Genomic DNA, 17,701 nt, shown 5'->3' with positions numbered 1-17,701 from the left:
ACATTTTTTATAAGTAGAATATTACTTTCAAATACATATCCACACATTATTTAAAGAGCAGGTGGAATGCATACATTATGGAGGTGGGAGTGACTCAAAGTATAAGGGCTTTGGCTGGAGGTAAATTTGTATAAACTATTTGCATAATCAGTTTTACTAGAGATTGTTTGCTGACACAGTAACTATTGCTGAAACCATTTAAAAAAATCAAGATTAGTTAGACTATTATAAGCCATTGTCTATCAGTGTTGCTGTAGCAGGCTTATCATTTAATTCTACTTTTAGTTTAATTGTATATTTAATCCTTAACTATACCTTCCCTGGAAATTTTCAGTTGATTATCTCAGATTTTAATTTTGGATGGTCTGACAGTGAATGGATTAACTAGTAGCGTCTTTGCCTAGAGATTAATTATCTGTCCAAGTCACTACAGGCCATTTACTGTCCTCTTCAGCCCAAAAAGTATTTAATCACACAGAATGCAAAAAGCAGAGCACATTTATAAATCCTCTAATATCTGTACTAAACAGTGGAAAGGAACTCTCTGTAATACTGCAAATGTTACTTTCCCACCCCGATCTGTTCTCTTTCCATTATCGTGCTTGTGGCTAGCACTATATGTCTATCATTAGGCTGATCTTCAAACATCAATTACACTGATTTATGCCAAGTACAAAAATACTAGGAAACAAGCCAGTGTCTTGGGCAAGTCTGCTGGGAGACAGAAATAGAAAGAACTGTTCTTTACTATTTCTTGTATCCAATTTAATTTCTGAAGTTTACACAAAGACTTTCAAACGGTTTTTTTTTGGGGGGGCGGTTGTTTTTTGGGGTTTTTTAAATCATCTCTAACATATGCTGTACTAGCTCTAAAGACTCTGTAGGGGCTGGAGCCTCATCATACTAACTTACAGACAGAAACAACTTTGGCCTGAAAGAAGCCATCACCTGAACAGACGGGACAAAAACACATCTGAGAATGAAATAAAACACAGTATCTCTTGCAAATAAAGCAGACCCTTCTTACAGGTGAAAACACTGAGGTTCAGATCAACTAGTGGAAAGAAATATTATTAACGATCTGAACTTAACTACCTTTGTAATCACCACCACAGTTCAGACCTGGTTAGCCATTACATAATCAGGGCTAAAGCCTCAATCCTGCAGAGCTAAAGCTTCAATCCTATTAAAAAGGCCCTTCAATATGGAACACGAGTACAGTTTCTCACGCATACAAGTGAGGGAAAGTTAGAGACAGGAAAGCAGGGAGACTGCATAGATCCTGGATCCGCAACATAGCAGGAATCAGCTGCCACGACATTTTAAGGCATAAAGTCACCTGGAAGAGAGCAACGGCCCAGCTGTAGCTGCAGCACGATTTTTACAATCCGACTTAGCCAAATCATTAAAACAAGAGAAAATGATTCCTTCCCTCTCATGATCTCCGTAAGAGCCCGTTTCCCATCTGGACGTGGCTGCCGGGGGAAACCTCTGGCCTGCAGCCATATGCTGTCTCCTCAAAAGGGGGAATCGGACACCCCAAAGGACAGTTCGGAGAACCCAAACAGCAGCTCACACGTGGAAATGCTTCATGACTTTATCCTACTTAAGCACGAAGCTTTATTACAACTGAATCTACTATGAGCCTCGATATTTTAAAACTAATTAATTTCAGAATTTCTTAAAGGGGAACCCAAAAGTTTAAACCACTACGCGAAGGGGGCAGGTGACTGTTTATTGCAGGCTGAACACGGACCAAGTTCACATGGCAGTTCTGGAAAGAGTACCCTCCGGCATATCTTATGCCAGATTTGTCCTGTTCTGCTTTAAGAGAAAAACCCTAAAAGGCAAGACCTTGAAGTTATATTATAATTTAAGCCAAAGTGTTCTAACTGGTTTAATCAGAAGATGCACAAAACTATTCTAAGTCAACCCACATCAAGTGAAGAATAGCTCTATCCAGTTCAACTCTTATCCCCACTTCCATCTGATGTTTCAGGCAGGCAAAATAAAAACCATCCAAAAGTGGCATTGCGCTAAAACGTGGAGATATATTAAAAAAATAAAAATAAAAAAAAATGAAGGATACAGGCACTTGACCAGGCATTTCACTGTCAATGGTATTTACTTCAGTGAATAACGCAGGCTTTAACTTGGTGCTGCCCTACACCATGACCCTAAAAGCAAATTCTCAGCTTGGAAAAACAACAATAACATCAAGAAAGAAGCTAAAATAGGTGAGCAAACATGCAGGAAAATCATTTCTGTCATGGAATTTTATATATTTTCTGAGCTAGTTTAAGAAATATCTCAAATATCATCCCTACATTTGGGAGAAAGAAGTTCTCTAATAGCAAAAGCAAGTAAACACTGTCACATTATCTAAAATAAGACTCTTTAGATGCTACATTATTTCACCAGAGGAGAAATTTTGCATTCCTTGAATGCTGACAGTGACAGACCAGAAGAGGTGGTTTTTACTGTAGTTACACATGGCATCCAAACTCAACTCCAAAACTTATTATAGCCCTCAAGAACGTTTAAGCGCTAACAGAAAATTGCATCAAACGAGCCTTGTTATTCCAGAGGAGAATTACAAAGACCCAGGCTTTCTTCATAAACATATAAAACACGGCAGAGAGCAAGTCGTTGGTTGTTAATGACGCTGCTTAATGCACCACTGCAAAGTGGCTTCATGCTGTGCCGAGAATTAACGCGGCTATCACTAAAGGCATTCGGCAACCTGGCTGTGTTGCCAGGAAACTGCTGCCAGTTGCAGCCTGCTGTAAGCGAAGGATTCCTCAGCAGCTCCCCCCAACACAACACACACCTTTGGTTTGGTTTGGTTTAAATCACTACTGATCCATGTAGCTAAACAGCATGTAACACCTTTCGCAACAGCATTTAAAAAAAAAGAAATTTATTTTCTGCTTTATCGTTGGGATGGATATTTTAAGTAATAATCAGATGCAGATACTCAGATTCTAATTATACAGTAAGTCTCTATGCCATTTGGGAAAACAAAACACTCAATCTTTTCTTTGCAACTAGCATTCTGTAATACAAGCCGCTGAGGCGGTTGTTCCTCAAGGCTAGCAATTCAAGGGCTTTTTCTATTTTAGGCTACAGGTCAATTCACATTTTGTTAAGTTCGCACATCTAATATATTAAGCTGAACGTTAGCCAAAAAGCTCTCTCCTACTCCTTTGGGCTATAGCTTCTAAGAGACACAGGGTGTATCATAAAACATACAGAATTCTTTAATAAAAACCCAGGCACAGTCAAAGAGGAAACTCAATTTAATTTTGATTTCTACTGAAAGAGGAACCAGAGCTTGTGTCTCTCAACCTCCCTAGAAGTAAGGATCCCTTGTTTCAGCAGGTATATTTTGAAAGCTTAGCCCAATTAACAGATAACCATCTTTTTCAGAAGTGACGATCATCACTGAAGAGTCTTTGGGCTTTTTATCAGAAGAAAATCATTAAGAGAAGTCTCATTTGAATGACATTTGCTAATTCCTCTTTCCTTCCACATCTAAACGTAACTATCTGACAAATAAAAGAAACCATCATGGCCTGCAATACCAAAAACATGTCAACAACTCTCATTCTTCACTGATGCCACCACAGTCATTTACAAGGATGTATCTGGACTAGGAAGCAATTAGCATGTGATGATTTGCAGTTGCTTTTATGTCTAATTTCACAACTAAACACACTAAGTAAATAGCGCAGTCAGTATTTTATACCTTTGAATAAAACTGGCTCCTTAGAGCCAATCCTAGGCTCCTCCCTCAGATACAGAACAGGCCAGAATATATTTTGAAAATATGTTGAAATCCTGCATACAAAATTGTTAAAGAGTATTAATTAAAATATTTTGATAACTTTAGACAAGCCAGACACCATCTCCAAGGTGATTATCTGGCTTAGACAGCATCTTTGGCAGGGTAGCAGTTATGTTTCTTGAAAAGATTTCCCTCGTCTGCAAAGTCTGCTCTTTTCCCACTCTCCTTCCTCTAGTCACAACAGTCCAGGCCCCCGCTTCCGATTCCACGCGTCGCCCAGCTTAGACTACTGGGCAGAACCTGCAGCTCTGTAGGGAAACTTCATCTCCTCTCGCAGACAAAGATCTGACCACAGCAACCAGGAGAGGTGTCACCTCTCTAACAGGGTACAGGAGAGGTGTCACCTCTCTAACAGGGTAAGATAGCTTGCTGGAGCTGAAGCTGAACACAAAAAACAAAAAAGCTCCAACTTACATTAGATGCAGGCGTTCACCTCCTCCACAGTTCAGGCCGTTGTGCTTCAGCCTTCTGATGGGGCATTAATGTCTTGATCAAAATGACTAAACTGAAAACATACCTAGGACCTGCTATATTTAAAAGAGCGCTTCAATTTGTGAGCCAACAGTATCAATGCCAGACAACATGATGCACACAGGGACTCTGGAAGGAACGTAACTGAGGAAAGAGCTTCCTAGAGAACCTGAACGAATCCTGATTCAGGCCATCTTCGGGGCGGGGGGGGAGGATAGGACAGGACATATTTCCTGTTTAATCAATTGCACTACCATAACCAAAATGACATGCTCAGTTTCAGCTGCTTCTCTTTGCTCCACCAACCCAACATCTAGCTACCACTTTTAGCAAAAACCTGTATCTTCACCCAAGCTTTTTGTAACTTAAAAATCTTATTCCTTCTCTTTCTTTTACTTTTTTAAGGGTTAGTGCCTCAGGGGCACCAAAGACAGGCTGCTGACTTCAGGAAGATGGCCCACAAAGCATTCAGAACTCCGTACTGCAAACCGTGTTTTGCTCCCTCACTCATACGCGTCATCTCCAGGGTACTCCCCTCTCAGTAAATCCTGAGCTCCACGAGCAAAGCAGTACCTCAAGCCACACACACAACTCAGTATCTTAAAGCAGCAAGAGAGGAGGGGGAGACCAGGCTTTTTTTTCTTTTTCCTGGCTCTTTTCAAACTGACATTTTACAATTCAAAACAAATCATAAATGGCTCAGATTGACTGCAAAATGATACTGAGACCAATTAAATCAGCTGCTGCTGTTTACAGTCTTGCTGCAAAGCCCACGCTTCCACATCACATTTGGTTGTACCAGGTGGTCAAGAAATACCTAAAAAAAAAAAAAACTAACAAAACAAGCTGCAGTTTATCAATGAATAATGACACAACTCTCGTGGCAATATTCTCAACTATCCTTTTGTCTTAAAAACACACCAAGAACTGCAGATGGCTTACCTGAACAACAAATTACACAACCTCCTAACAGAAAGCAAATTTAGATAGTTTAAACATTGAGATTAATGGACACAACAAGTAACAGAATTGGAAAATACTTTCTAAAGGCAGAACCAGAAAAAGATTAAGTAACGAGTAAAATAAAAATAAATCTGGTTTAGCCCAGGATTTTTTGAACTGCATTCAAACTCAAGATAGTATGAAAGAACTGGAAAAAGCAAATGGCTTTACTTATGTCCCCAGCCATTATACACACTGTTAAAGGGAATACGTTTTAATTTAAGCCTTTTCAATTGCCAAAGAGCATTCACATGTAGAAAACTTTCTGCAGTGCTCTCAGAACTTCCTTCTGGTTCTCCAGGTCTCAACCACTCCAGGTGCCCAACAATCTGCAGGGTCTCAGAGTGAAGGGTTTTCCTGGAAGATGGTACTGATAAATGAAGCAGTGGGTGGAAGCTAGCAAAGTCTGGCGAGAGACTTTAAGTGCATCAAATGCCTAATACACAGCCACGCCAACCCTTTGCAGAGGCTCACTCCAGAAGTACCCTTTATCAAGTGAATGCCACAAACGCACAAATCAGCAGGCTGGTGCAGGATAACATGCACAACTTTTGCCCCTAATCCCTTAACAGGAGAAGGTGTCAGAAAACACTACAGAATTTTTCAGCTCAGAGAGTAGTCAGCTGTACCTGGAGAAGCCCAAGAGCAAGCAGCAACATGGAACCAAGATCAAGTAGCAAGCAAATCCAGTGATCCTAGTGTCTCCTGTTTCAAACCAGCATAGAAAACAAACAGCTTTTTCTGTCACCAGAAGACAGGAACACATATTGACAGTCTGTTAATTGCTTTTACAACCAGAAAAGAGACTGTACACTTGCCACAGTCCTCTGTCTCCATCCAAAGGACCTCAGAGATGCAAAAGCACACAGCAATATGTAAACATTTCTCTAGTTTTCAGAGTGTGCTTCTGCATAAGGCTAGTATTTTAACAACTATTTCAAAAAGTAGGGTATTGTAAAGCAAAAAGGACAGTGAGTAATTAATAAAAGCATCCACCATCACACATGGTTTGCATCTAATCAATGTGACAAGTCTCAGATACAACAGAATTGGCCTACAGAGACCTAGCATGCTTACCTCAGTATTTGGCTGGAGCATGTGTCCATCTTGGGCTGCCGATGGTACTATTGCCCATGTAATGTTCGCACTAGCAGATGATAAGGAGCTGAGGGCACCATTTTTCAGTTGCTCTGTGGAATGTGACTTGGGGCCAGGCCATCCCAGGATACCTTCTAAAGCAGAAAACAAGTGTTAACTTACAAAAGTTACAGATTTTTTCCAATTCTCTCATTATTCTGCTAATATAAATGAACTGTTACCTGTTCTCTGCTTCCATGTACAGTTTTACTTCAGTAACAAAAATACTTTGCATCTTATATACGAATTTATCTATGATAAATATTTTTAAATAGAGAGTCAATTGAGGAATACCATTTTGAAATGCTATTCCTACCACCAGATATAATTATACTGAAAGAATATAAAAACTGGCACACCTTGGTAATTAAAGCCAACACGTGTTCTCTATCCTGTATTTTAACAGTTATGAAGTCATCCAAGTAAACACTCTTGAATCTAATACGGCGCAAAGGTTTGCCACATCTCATAAGTATGGATCAGTACAGAAAAGTGACTGGTTATCTATCTGTTGCACCAGACCCCAGCCCAGGGACCAGGTCAGAAAATACGTCGCCTTTCCCTCCATTTCTTCTATCTGAAATCAGAGTTTTAAGCTTAGCAGCTGCATTTCATTTCCTTCCGTACCATTAAGAGCTCTTCCTAGATTAAGTGTTAAAATGCTTCTCCTGTCCCCAGATACACAGTCTAAAAGAGGTCTCATCAGAAAGATGTGTATTTAATGTATTAAATATGCATCAAACAGAACTAGACATCAGAAGAACCCTGACTTCTGGGGGCACCTGGACTGCAGCACAGGCCAGTCTTTAAGGATGCAAATACAGAAAGATCAATCAGCTGAGAGGGGTTACATGATCATTCCCCCCTCACTGCTCTATAACACAGTATCTACATTAAAATCCGTAGCCCTCAGCACAGGGCTTAAATTTCTGCTATTATTTACACAGTGTTATGAAATGTAGAGTTACAGATAACAAAATTGCAGCTCTTGAGTCATTACCATAATAAGAATACGAAAATACGATTAGTGCCATAGGGAGGATCTCTCTCTGTCACTGCCAACTTTTTAAGATAATCCAAATTAACGGGAAGTACATTACAGATACATAATTTCACCCCTCCGTATCTCCGTATCAGGTGTTACCAGAGGTTGCCTAGTAAATAAAGTCAGTGGTTTTATCTGGTAAGGTAATGCTTTGTACATTTCTTAATATTCATGTTTTTGAAAATGGAACATGCATCCTGTAGCTGAACTCTTACTAAATTCAAAGATAAAATAATCACAGAACGTTCCTCTCGTCATCTCATGGCACTAAGTTATCCCCTACATCATGGGTCTGTAAAGAAAAATGTGTACATTATGCTCATAAATTATTTCAGTGGTTCACATTGTTCTAGACCACAGTGTGTCCAAGTACAGGCCTGCGGCATAAAAAAAAAAATCCTCTTCTCTAGAACATGTTAAGTGTCTTAAATCATTTGGATCTTGAATAAAGATTACTAAAATATATTTCTAACTGAGTTAGAACTCAAACATTGAACAGTTTCTCCTGTGCTTACTTGACAGCCTATACCAGGAATGTTCCATGTTTCCCTGCAATAACTGATGACATTACAAAATTAAAAACAGGTCTACTTGCTCAGCATGATTTTGCTGGAACCATCTTTTGCTGAAGAAAGCATGAATAAATAGTTAATTATGAAACGATTTTCAAAGATCAGAAAAGTAAACACAAAAAAAGAAAAGTTTTTTTTTTTAAATACATATTTCACACAATTACTCCATTTTCCCATTGACAGAGGAAGAACATCTCTGTAGCTCTGCTGTCAGGCTTCTACCGTGACATACTGCAAAACCTTTTGTGCTTCAATGACTTTGAGGACTACGCCAGAAGATGTTTTAAACCCGGGCTGAGTTACGTGAGCCATGCTGGAGAAAACTTATCAACATATCCATGTTTGATTGGCCCTACACTTCGGTCCTACACATCAGAAAGCCAATCTCTGCCCCCACTGAAAAAATGGGATTAAAGGAACACATAAATGATACTGGTATACACGGCAAGGAATGGAGAGCACAACGATTGCAGTCATAATGTCTTTTGATGCTTGCACTTCAGCCCTTCAACAATACACATACCTGTGCTTCTCATTCTTCATTACTTAGCAGTAACTAACCGTAATTTATTGTTTTGCTCCTCCCTGTCAAACAGCTGAATATTGGATTATTATTGCTATTTTCCAGTTACAGAGAGGCTAAAAAAAATTGAAGCAACTCCTCTTTAAGCAAGTCTGGAAATAAGTCATCCAAGTTACTCCCTTAGGCCATCTATTTTTTGCTCTCCAAAATAATACATTTGGCCTTCACCCTACAGAATTAATTTAATTAAATATATTTTTAGAACCTTGTTTCTGTAAATAGACACAAGAGAAAACCACTGCTTGAACAAACACCTCACTTCAGAAGAAATTTATTGAAAATGCAAACATTTACATTTTTTTTAAAAAAACACTATAGCAGTTTTCTTCAGCACAAACATGTCTTGTAAGGAAGAAAAAAAACAAGAAAAAGAAAAAAGGATCATTTGCTGCTTCATCATTCTCCCCACGTTTTAAACTCTCTTACAGAAATAGAGTCTATCAGAACTACGCAAGCATGTTTTCCCACCTGCCCCAAGGGCAATTGCTACCCTCACAGAACAACAAATGCTATCAGCTTAATCGATTTTTTAAAATACTTTTTTTTATAGGTCTTAACAACACATTCTGTCCTAAACAACAGTAACAGGATGCCAAGAATCAAGGTCCAAAGAGTAAAGTCTATCTGCTTCCCCAGCATCTCTTCATGAGAGAAAAATCATTTCGTAATATTGTATTTGCTTGGAACCTGACTACGGACATATGCAGCCTCTCAGCAAAGCAGAAGTGAAATTCCTTCGGCATATTCCGTCAAAGGGACAGTAAGAGATATCAGTCATACACCACAGAAACCTAAAGAAGTAAGAATATTAAAAGTCAGCTCTCTGAGTATGTTCGAAAAATTCCGTGCCTGGTTTCAAAGTGCCATCAGGGAATCTCTGACTATCTTTAATCTGTCAGTCTTGCTCTGAGATGTCAGCATGCTTGTATCATCCAAAAAGAGTTGGCATATATCTCGTATTGCTTTTGTCTGAAAAGTACAGTGCTAAGTACTAAGAGAGAACTCCTTAAAAATCATCACAAAAATCAAATAAATCAAAACAGAATCTCCATATCTAAAGTGAGAGGACCTGAAAACATGGGTCCTACTTTACTCAATTGTATATCCAAAGCGTTCTCATCTGCACCAGCATAAACTACTCTTACCAGACAATGGTGCATTTCCTCAACCTATAAAGTAGGGTATGCATTTACAATGGGGAAGAGATTTATTTACATAACAGGAAACACAAATTGTCTGTATTCTGTATTTCAGGATCTTAATTTCAATTATATTGATGCCGATTCCAAGACAACCAAACTAAGCAATTAATTGCTCTCTATCCCCTATCAACCCAAGTATTTTATTGGAATTTACTCTCCTTCATCCAGACTAAGCCACCATCAGTAAATAATTTCACTCAGACTTACGGCACTCTAATCTTCTGTCACTAATTCACTACTATCCTTTTAAAGACTTCAAGAAAAAAATATATAAAAAATAAACATATCATGGAAGAGAGAAAAAAGATGTATCTTCAGAGAGCTGGGTAAGAAAAAGACAAAACCACTATCACTATTCCGTTTTCAAGCCAAAGTTTTGCTCTATTCTCAATCCATTTTATTTGCTAATACTGCATAGGGACTAGAAAATAATGTTATTTCCAAAAGAAAGAAGGAACATATAAAGGATAATGTATTTGTATATACAAAGAACAGCAAACATATTTTAATTATTCCCAAGAGAAGCAAGCCTAGTGCTAACACATTTAAGGGAGACCTGACCGATCATGCAGAATTTAGCAAGTTGAACAAGTAAGCAAGAATTTATTCTCTCTCCTTTCCTCACCCTTCCCTGCCTCCTATTATTTTTTAATGGAAAAGAGGACTCCTCATTTTTCTCTCCTCTCACTATCTCAACTACAAAAGAACCCCAAGTTGAAAGCATGCAGGTCTTGTCTCCCCTGTCAATTTATTTTCTCGAGAACAGGGCACCAGAGACTCTGCTCAAACAAAGTTCAAGCACATCGCCGTGGTTCCAGAATCCTCTTCAGTCCATTTACTGTCATGGGAGCCAAAAAAGGGGCATTTGCACACTCCAGCATTTCCAAACTCCAGTAAATCCATAGTGAAGGTGGGTTAGTTCTTTGTTTTAAAAAGAAATTTCTCAGAAAAAAAAAAAAAAGCTCTACTTTACAGTTCAGAGAAGTGAGAAAGAAAAACGTATGAGAGGATTCCTCTCTGGGAGATGCTTTATTCATTAAATGAATGCCTAACGTGAAACATAAATTTAAAAAACTGATTTATCTGTATAGGCTGTTGACTGTAAGACAGGATTCTATTTACCCAAAATATAAAATAAAAAACAGCCTTAAAATGCAACATAAAGTGAAAAAGTGACATTTAAATGAGACCAGACACTGAAGTTTGCTGTGCTCTTAATCTGGGAGAAAAAGAAAGATGTTAAGCATAGCAGTCAATAGGTGCTAGAGAGATCCTTCTGTCCAAGGCTACACACAAGATTAAAACAACACTGAAGTTTTAAAGTTTCAAGAGAAGACAAAAGTTCTTCTCCACATTTTTAATAAAAAGGCACCTTTTTCCTGTCTACACACTAAATGAACTCAAGCTTCTTGCAAAGCACTTAATGCCAAAATAGCAAATACTATAAACATATGCAAATGACAACTGTCCTTGGAGGAAAAAACAAACAAAAAAAAAAACCACACACACACACGCGCGCGCGCGCACTCCAGAAGCCCACATACCTTGAAAGTTTTCTTTCACCTAGAAAAAGAACAAAATCCCAAACCTAAACAGTCTTGTGCAGATAAACACAATCCTCCTTCCTGATCTCACATTCAAAGTAAACGGTAACTAACCCTTTTCAGACAACACAAATAATATCTTTCTCCAGCACATTTTTCAATGTAAGAAAGACAACAATTTAACCAGGTATCAATGCACATATCTTTACTAAAGACAGCTAGATATGAATTTGACACTATTATGACTCAAAAATAGAAACGCAAGAGTAAACCCTAGACAGGAATTTGATTCATTGACTGTTCTTGTTGATGCAGTTCCAATAAATAAATAAATAAGCACTAGCAGCAGAAAGAGGATCCAGCATCATAAAAAAATTTCTTTGAAGCTTTAGAGTAGAAAGCATATGTTGACTATCATTCAAGACAAGATTGAAGGCTTCAGTTTAATCTTCCCGACTGCTTGTAGTCTTGAGGTCTAAGACTGACAACTCATGAAACACATGGAAATGAGGAGCAAAAGTCATGTCTTCCATAAATTATTCCACAACAAACAATGTCAGGAGGAATTTAAGGTCGAGACCTATACAATCCTAGAATCTGGAAGAGATTCTGCAAGGCTGAATGCCAAGCTGCTTCCCTTCCATTCATGCTACTGAAAAGTGAAACTAAAAAATTTTGTCTCCTTTCTCTTGACGTAATTTGTTTTTTCTTTTTAAAACAGTAAAGGTCAGTAAATACATTTCAAATAGTAGGCATTTAATAATCTTTCTGGTGTATTATCTAAAGTAACTGAGTGTTTCTGATGTAGTGCTCAAGTCCTTGCTTTAGAAGCCTGCGATAAGGTTACAAGGCCCCTGGTGCACAGAGAAAAAGTTAGCATTCCTTGCACCGATCAGCAATAATGACTTCAAAAAACACAAGCAGAGCAAATGTATGAGGAAACATGCATATCTGCTTTCCAGGCAGTTTTCTCTCTTTATGGCATAACAGTGAGAGCTTTTGATGGTACGTGACAGTAAACTCAAGGGTAACTTCAGCTCATCTAGGCTGAATAGTTGATTACTTCTCCTGTTCCATGTAAGCAGGATTGCCCTGCTTTGCTGACCAGTTTTGATGAACTGAGGGCAAGAAAGCGAGTTGTCAGATTTCTATCTTGTCTGCCTATACGAAACCTGGGGATCCTGCCCCTGCAATGCCTGCTGCCTTCCCTCAGGAGTTATTCAACTAACGTCGCAGACCCTGCGCGGGCGGGTAATGAGAGCGCACTGGAACAGCAGCATTAAAAGCACTTGGCTTTTGGTAATACATGCCACAGGGCCACCCCGTCACACATGAAAGACAGTGTTTTAGACTTCCCATCGGGGGAACATATGGCTGTTAAACTAAGAGTCATTTTGACTTGTCAGCTTCAAGAGGAGACAGTACAGGTCCTCCTTTGGTTGCATCTGCTGGGGCTGAAATTAAAAGAGTTTACCTGGAGAATACAGAATCAAAATTAAATATATTATCTTCCAGAATTAGAGTTTGCTAGAGGATTACTTAAAGGCATTAGTCTGATTAGGTACGAGTTTATGCAGCTTTGATGACTTAGAAACCTCTACCAACTGCAGAAATGTTAAGTCTATCAAAGTAGGCCTGAACAAGATTAAGCATGTAGGAAAATCAGTAATTAAGACTTTTAGTCCAGCTTCTTTCAGGCAACTATGTTGCATAACAAGGCCTGGAGAAAAAAAAAAAAAAAAAGAAAAAAAAAAATCATTTTGCAGATTTTGCAGACTCTTTCAGCCAAGGAGAGAAGAGACTAAATATTTCAGCAGCTTTTAGGTTCTCTATTTCTTTTTTTTTTCTTTTGTTTTTTTTTTTTAAATCACGTACAGAAGTGTAAGCACATGTAGACACTGAAGAATTAACTGTTTGCATTCAGGTTCTCAGTTACCAAACCAGTACTTCGATTCCTATAGGAGTTCTTGAACAAAACTCAGTCTCAGGGAGAAAAAAAAACACTTTATATTAAATTAAATACTTCATAATAGCAGCTTTCAACTTATTTCCAAATGTTGAATTACCCTATAGCAGTTAGTAATGTTATGCTTGCTTTTCTCTGTTATTGTGCATAGACTCCTCAAAACAGCATTATCTAGTCAAAATACAGACACTGATTTTTTCAGAAGATTATTTGGACACATATTCAAGGGATGTACCACTCATCAAGTCGTCCATTGCTGGCAGCTCAGTTAAATCACCTGGACATGAAAAACAACCTCCAGGGACTTAGTAACTCGAAACTGACTTTTTTCTTTGAAAGATGCTTTTCATCTTTGTTCCAAAATGTTCTCTTCCGAAATCAAATTATATCAAATAATTCAAAAGAAATGTTCCTTATCATTACTATTCAGATGTGTGCAAGATTTTTTTTTGCATTTTCTAGAGGAAAACCAAAATGCAGAAAGTAAAAGAAATATTTTTTATGTTCATTTATAAAATATTTCAGAATCTGGATTAGGGAAAATCTCAATACACCATAGCACAGGTGTCAGTTTTTACACTGGTTTTGCCAAGAACCCTTCCTCTCACTTTTTTTTTTTTTTAATACATCATTTGCGTACTTCTCAGCTGATGCTTTCACATTTCTATTTTCCCCACAATGGAAATTCTTCAGAGCGTTTCCTAACCTGTTGTCTCAGCAGCCCTTGAGGGCATATCCTGCCCCACGGTAAGCCTACTGTAACTAAGGAAGCTTGTTTTTAAAGTGTCTACTTGAAACTGGATTTTGTTGCTATTGAAGCCAATACAGAAATGATGAAAAGCCATCCCAGATCCAGAATTCTGCTACTGCTGCTCCTCTTGTATCAAGTCCTGATCCTGCTCTTAGATTAAGCAGCGCAGCTTGTGTATAAGGAAGAACTGATCACCCTTTCAGGAAAATGAAGATCAAACTTCCTATATTGTAGACACATACCCAGAATGGGGTGAATTTAAAACAAAATAAAACAAAATAAAAAGGCACGACACATTACATAGTGACTCAGAGGGATGCAGATCTAAATGTAGAATCACTCTGTCTTTTTAGGCTCATAATAATCTGCTACAGATTTATTTAAAAAGCACCAGGAAGATCTCTCAGATTTAAAGCTAACCACAGGCTGGAATGAGTCTACCTTAGTATCTTTCCATCTAGAAAATTATAAATACGATTTTCACTACCACAGTACATAATATTAAATGTATTTTTAGTCAAATACATCACCATTTAAGTCTCTATAAAAAGTCTCTATAAAAAATACCAAACAGATTCTGCACTATCATTGAGAATATAGGCTTTTCTCCCTGTTCTCCATCCTTCTGGCCCCCATTTTTTTCTTGCTTTCTTCAGAACCTGATTTCTCTGAAAAGACTTAGGACAACCACTTTTTCCTTCTCTTTTCTGATTTCAACAGATTTTGCAGCTTTTTTTTTTTTAGACTAAGACTAGAATATCAATACTAGATGCTGTAGAAGCTTACATGCTGTTCACCCCAACCTGCCTCTTTGAGAAAGAGTTCAATTTGCCTACTTTGGGACCATAATTAAAAAAAAACAAAACCAAAAAAAAACCAATACACACACACACACACACAACCCTCTAAAGCACATAAAAAAATAACAAAGACAGCTTGTGCTCACCTGATGACAATGTCCTATTATGGTGCTGACCCACTTGATGCATGCTCTGCTGTAGTAGAGTCAGGCATTCTCCAAGGCAGCTCAGGGTGGCAGCAGAGGTAGCTTTTAAAAGCAGCAAGTCCTGATCCAAGGCAGAAAGGGGCCCAGAACTTGGAAGAGCTTCAATGGCTTGTACAAGATTCTTCTGTTGTCCCTCTACTTGGCTCATGATCTGTAAAGGTCCAAACGCATCTGCTGTCATATGAAGTAACACTATGCAGCTGTTCAGTTCTTATGGATTGATATAGTAACTAAACTTAAAGAACTGCCATAAATGAACATTAATGTTCTGATCCAAACATACCATATGCTTATCTACAAAAACGAAGGGATCGAGACTGACACAGGCCTGTAAAAATTTCAACACTATGTTAAAGAAAACAATCTCTCAAAATAAGTTCACAATAGGGTTAACTGTGTCACTCATACTTTCTAGAAGTCTTCCTAAGGAAAGAGATGAACATTCCACCTCTTTCCGCATTATTAAGTTAGGGTTAGATTTTCTTTCCTTAGTGCATGATCTGAGACACCAGAGGAACCTAAGCTGCTCTCCTGCCTTCTTTCCTTTACGAACCATTTAATCACAGTCTAAGAAAGGGCATTTTACAGTTTACAGACATTATCATAGGATGCAACTTAGAGTACAGTACTTATTTACTATCAGATATGAATACCAGCTGTCAGCAAGAAAGTTAATCTGTTTCTAGATTTGGACCATCAAGAGGAAGTTGAAATGCATGCCTGCACAGCAGATGAAATAACAACGCTATCTGAGTAGGCTGCTCTTTAAACAAATTGGCAAGCTTCCAGAATCCTTCCTACAGCTGAAAGAGGAAGATATTTAAAATTTCTCTCTCCACTTTTGCAGCCTGCAGGAAATTATACATGCACGACAAGTCTCCTCTTCCACTTACCTTTCTTGAAGACCAGAAGCCACCTTCATCTACCACACCACATTTGGGAGTGTCTTTCAAATACACCATAATCACAACCACGGGGGCCAGAACTCAAATTAACTCAGGATTATGTTTTTCTTTAAAGCACTGAGATCCTAACAGCCTATGCCTAAAGAGCTAGAGTTTATATATCTAATCTCAGAGGGATAATGCGAGAATTGTGTCATTCTGCTCGACAACCTCAAATGTTATTGATTTACTCCTTACAAGTTTATCATGGTATCTGATAAGTGTACAAAAACAAAACAAAACAAACTATGGGCACGCAATTGGGGCCCCCTAACCCCGGAAATTTGAAGCGTTTGTTCAATTACAGTGTAGACTACAACATCTAAATAATAATTTTGGTTAAACCATTCAGAACTTTCTCCAATGACTCAGCATCAAATCTCTCACCTTCTTCACCACTGGTCATCAACCTGGCAAGACATGCCACAGATGATATACTACCAGGCAGACAACTTCATTTCACAGGGACTTTCCCCTGCAGATCTAAGATCTATCAATAAAAACCTGAGGCTCAATTACCGGTGGAAGCTCTCCCATTCATCCATAGTGAATAATGGTTATAGGTTACAATGTGCTGAATTGTCTTACTTCCCCTAAAAACCTGATTTTCAAATCTTTCTACTTTCAGTACATCTACAGGCTTACGCTCCTGAATGGCAGGTGAAATAAAAATAACCTACCAACTCTCTGCCAGATTGATACAATGGGAGAAATTTCTTTGCTATTTCCAGAAGCTCTCAGACTTGCAGCACTTTAAAAACCGTAATTTCCTAGGTCAGAAAGGTAGGACAATCAAGTGCCAATCATTCCTCCCAAACTCCAACCAAAGGGAAGAAAGGGCTGGGGGGAAAAAATAAAAATAAAAATAAAATACATTATTTATATGTACCTGGTGAGGGATTTTTAAACAAAACATGAAGGATACTCCATCAGTAGTACCTTAGGTCACTTTCCCTCCCCTCTCAGTGTATTTTGCTAAATCTGATATTTTTAGGCAGTCTAAGCAGGAAACTATTTAAAGAAAAAGTGATCAATGTTTAATAGGTTTCTGAAGCATACAAATTCAATCTCACATGCTAAAGTTCAAACTTTAAATACGGCTAGAGATAAATAAATCAAAGCCTACCTCCTTCAGCTATCTGTATTCATACATGGCCCAGATTACTGAATGTGTCAACACTGATAACATTTACCATACGATGGATCACATTAATGGCAATGTTTCTGTAACAGCTTATTGATTCCCCAACTTAGCCTGAACAAAGAAACACGCACATTTGGCTTAATTATTACAGTGTTTATGAGACAACAAGCGTGTACATTTTCTTTTATACAACAACTTTTAGATTAAATTCATGACAAACTTTTCAAAGCAGGTTGGGAGTTGGCTTGTATTCATTCTCCTTATTTTACATCCATGCAACATCTAACACAATCATCTCTTCTCCAATACAGTCAAATAATAATCCAGCCAGATTGGAGCCTGTGGGCACTAATGTGACGCTGTATGTCAACAAGAAGTTTATATACTGGTTACAGATAGGAAAGGTACCTCTAGGCAAAGTCATAACTTGATAAAAGACTGTTTGTTTTGCTAAAACGTGTCTATAAAACTGAACTAGATGCAGTCG

At 38.2% G+C, this 17,701-nt stretch overlaps 1 protein-coding gene across 2 annotated transcripts in view; it reads right to left on the bottom strand.

The window, feature by feature from the left end:
• OSBPL10 (oxysterol binding protein like 10) overlaps positions 1–17,701 on the bottom strand; it is a 122,018-nt gene that overhangs the window by 38,153 nt on the left and 66,164 nt on the right. The window contains exons 5-6 of one of the 2 annotated variants that reach the window (XM_026098654.2): positions 15,067–15,277; positions 6,398–6,552 (exon numbers count right to left, since the gene is read on the bottom strand). In XM_026098654.2, coding sequence (XP_025954439.2) covers positions 6,398–6,552; positions 15,067–15,277 — 366 coding nt within the window. The remainder of the gene's footprint in view (positions 1–6,397; positions 6,553–15,066; positions 15,278–17,701) is intronic. The other variant, XM_064506137.1, reaches the window with a different exon arrangement.

Source organism: Dromaius novaehollandiae, chromosome 2 (assembly GCF_036370855.1).
Source record: "Dromaius novaehollandiae isolate bDroNov1 chromosome 2, bDroNov1.hap1, whole genome shotgun sequence".
NCBI lineage: Eukaryota > Metazoa > Chordata > Aves > Casuariiformes > Dromaiidae > Dromaius > Dromaius novaehollandiae.
Note: the sequence above shows the minus strand (reverse complement) of the source record. Positions and strands in the feature narration are given on the sequence as shown.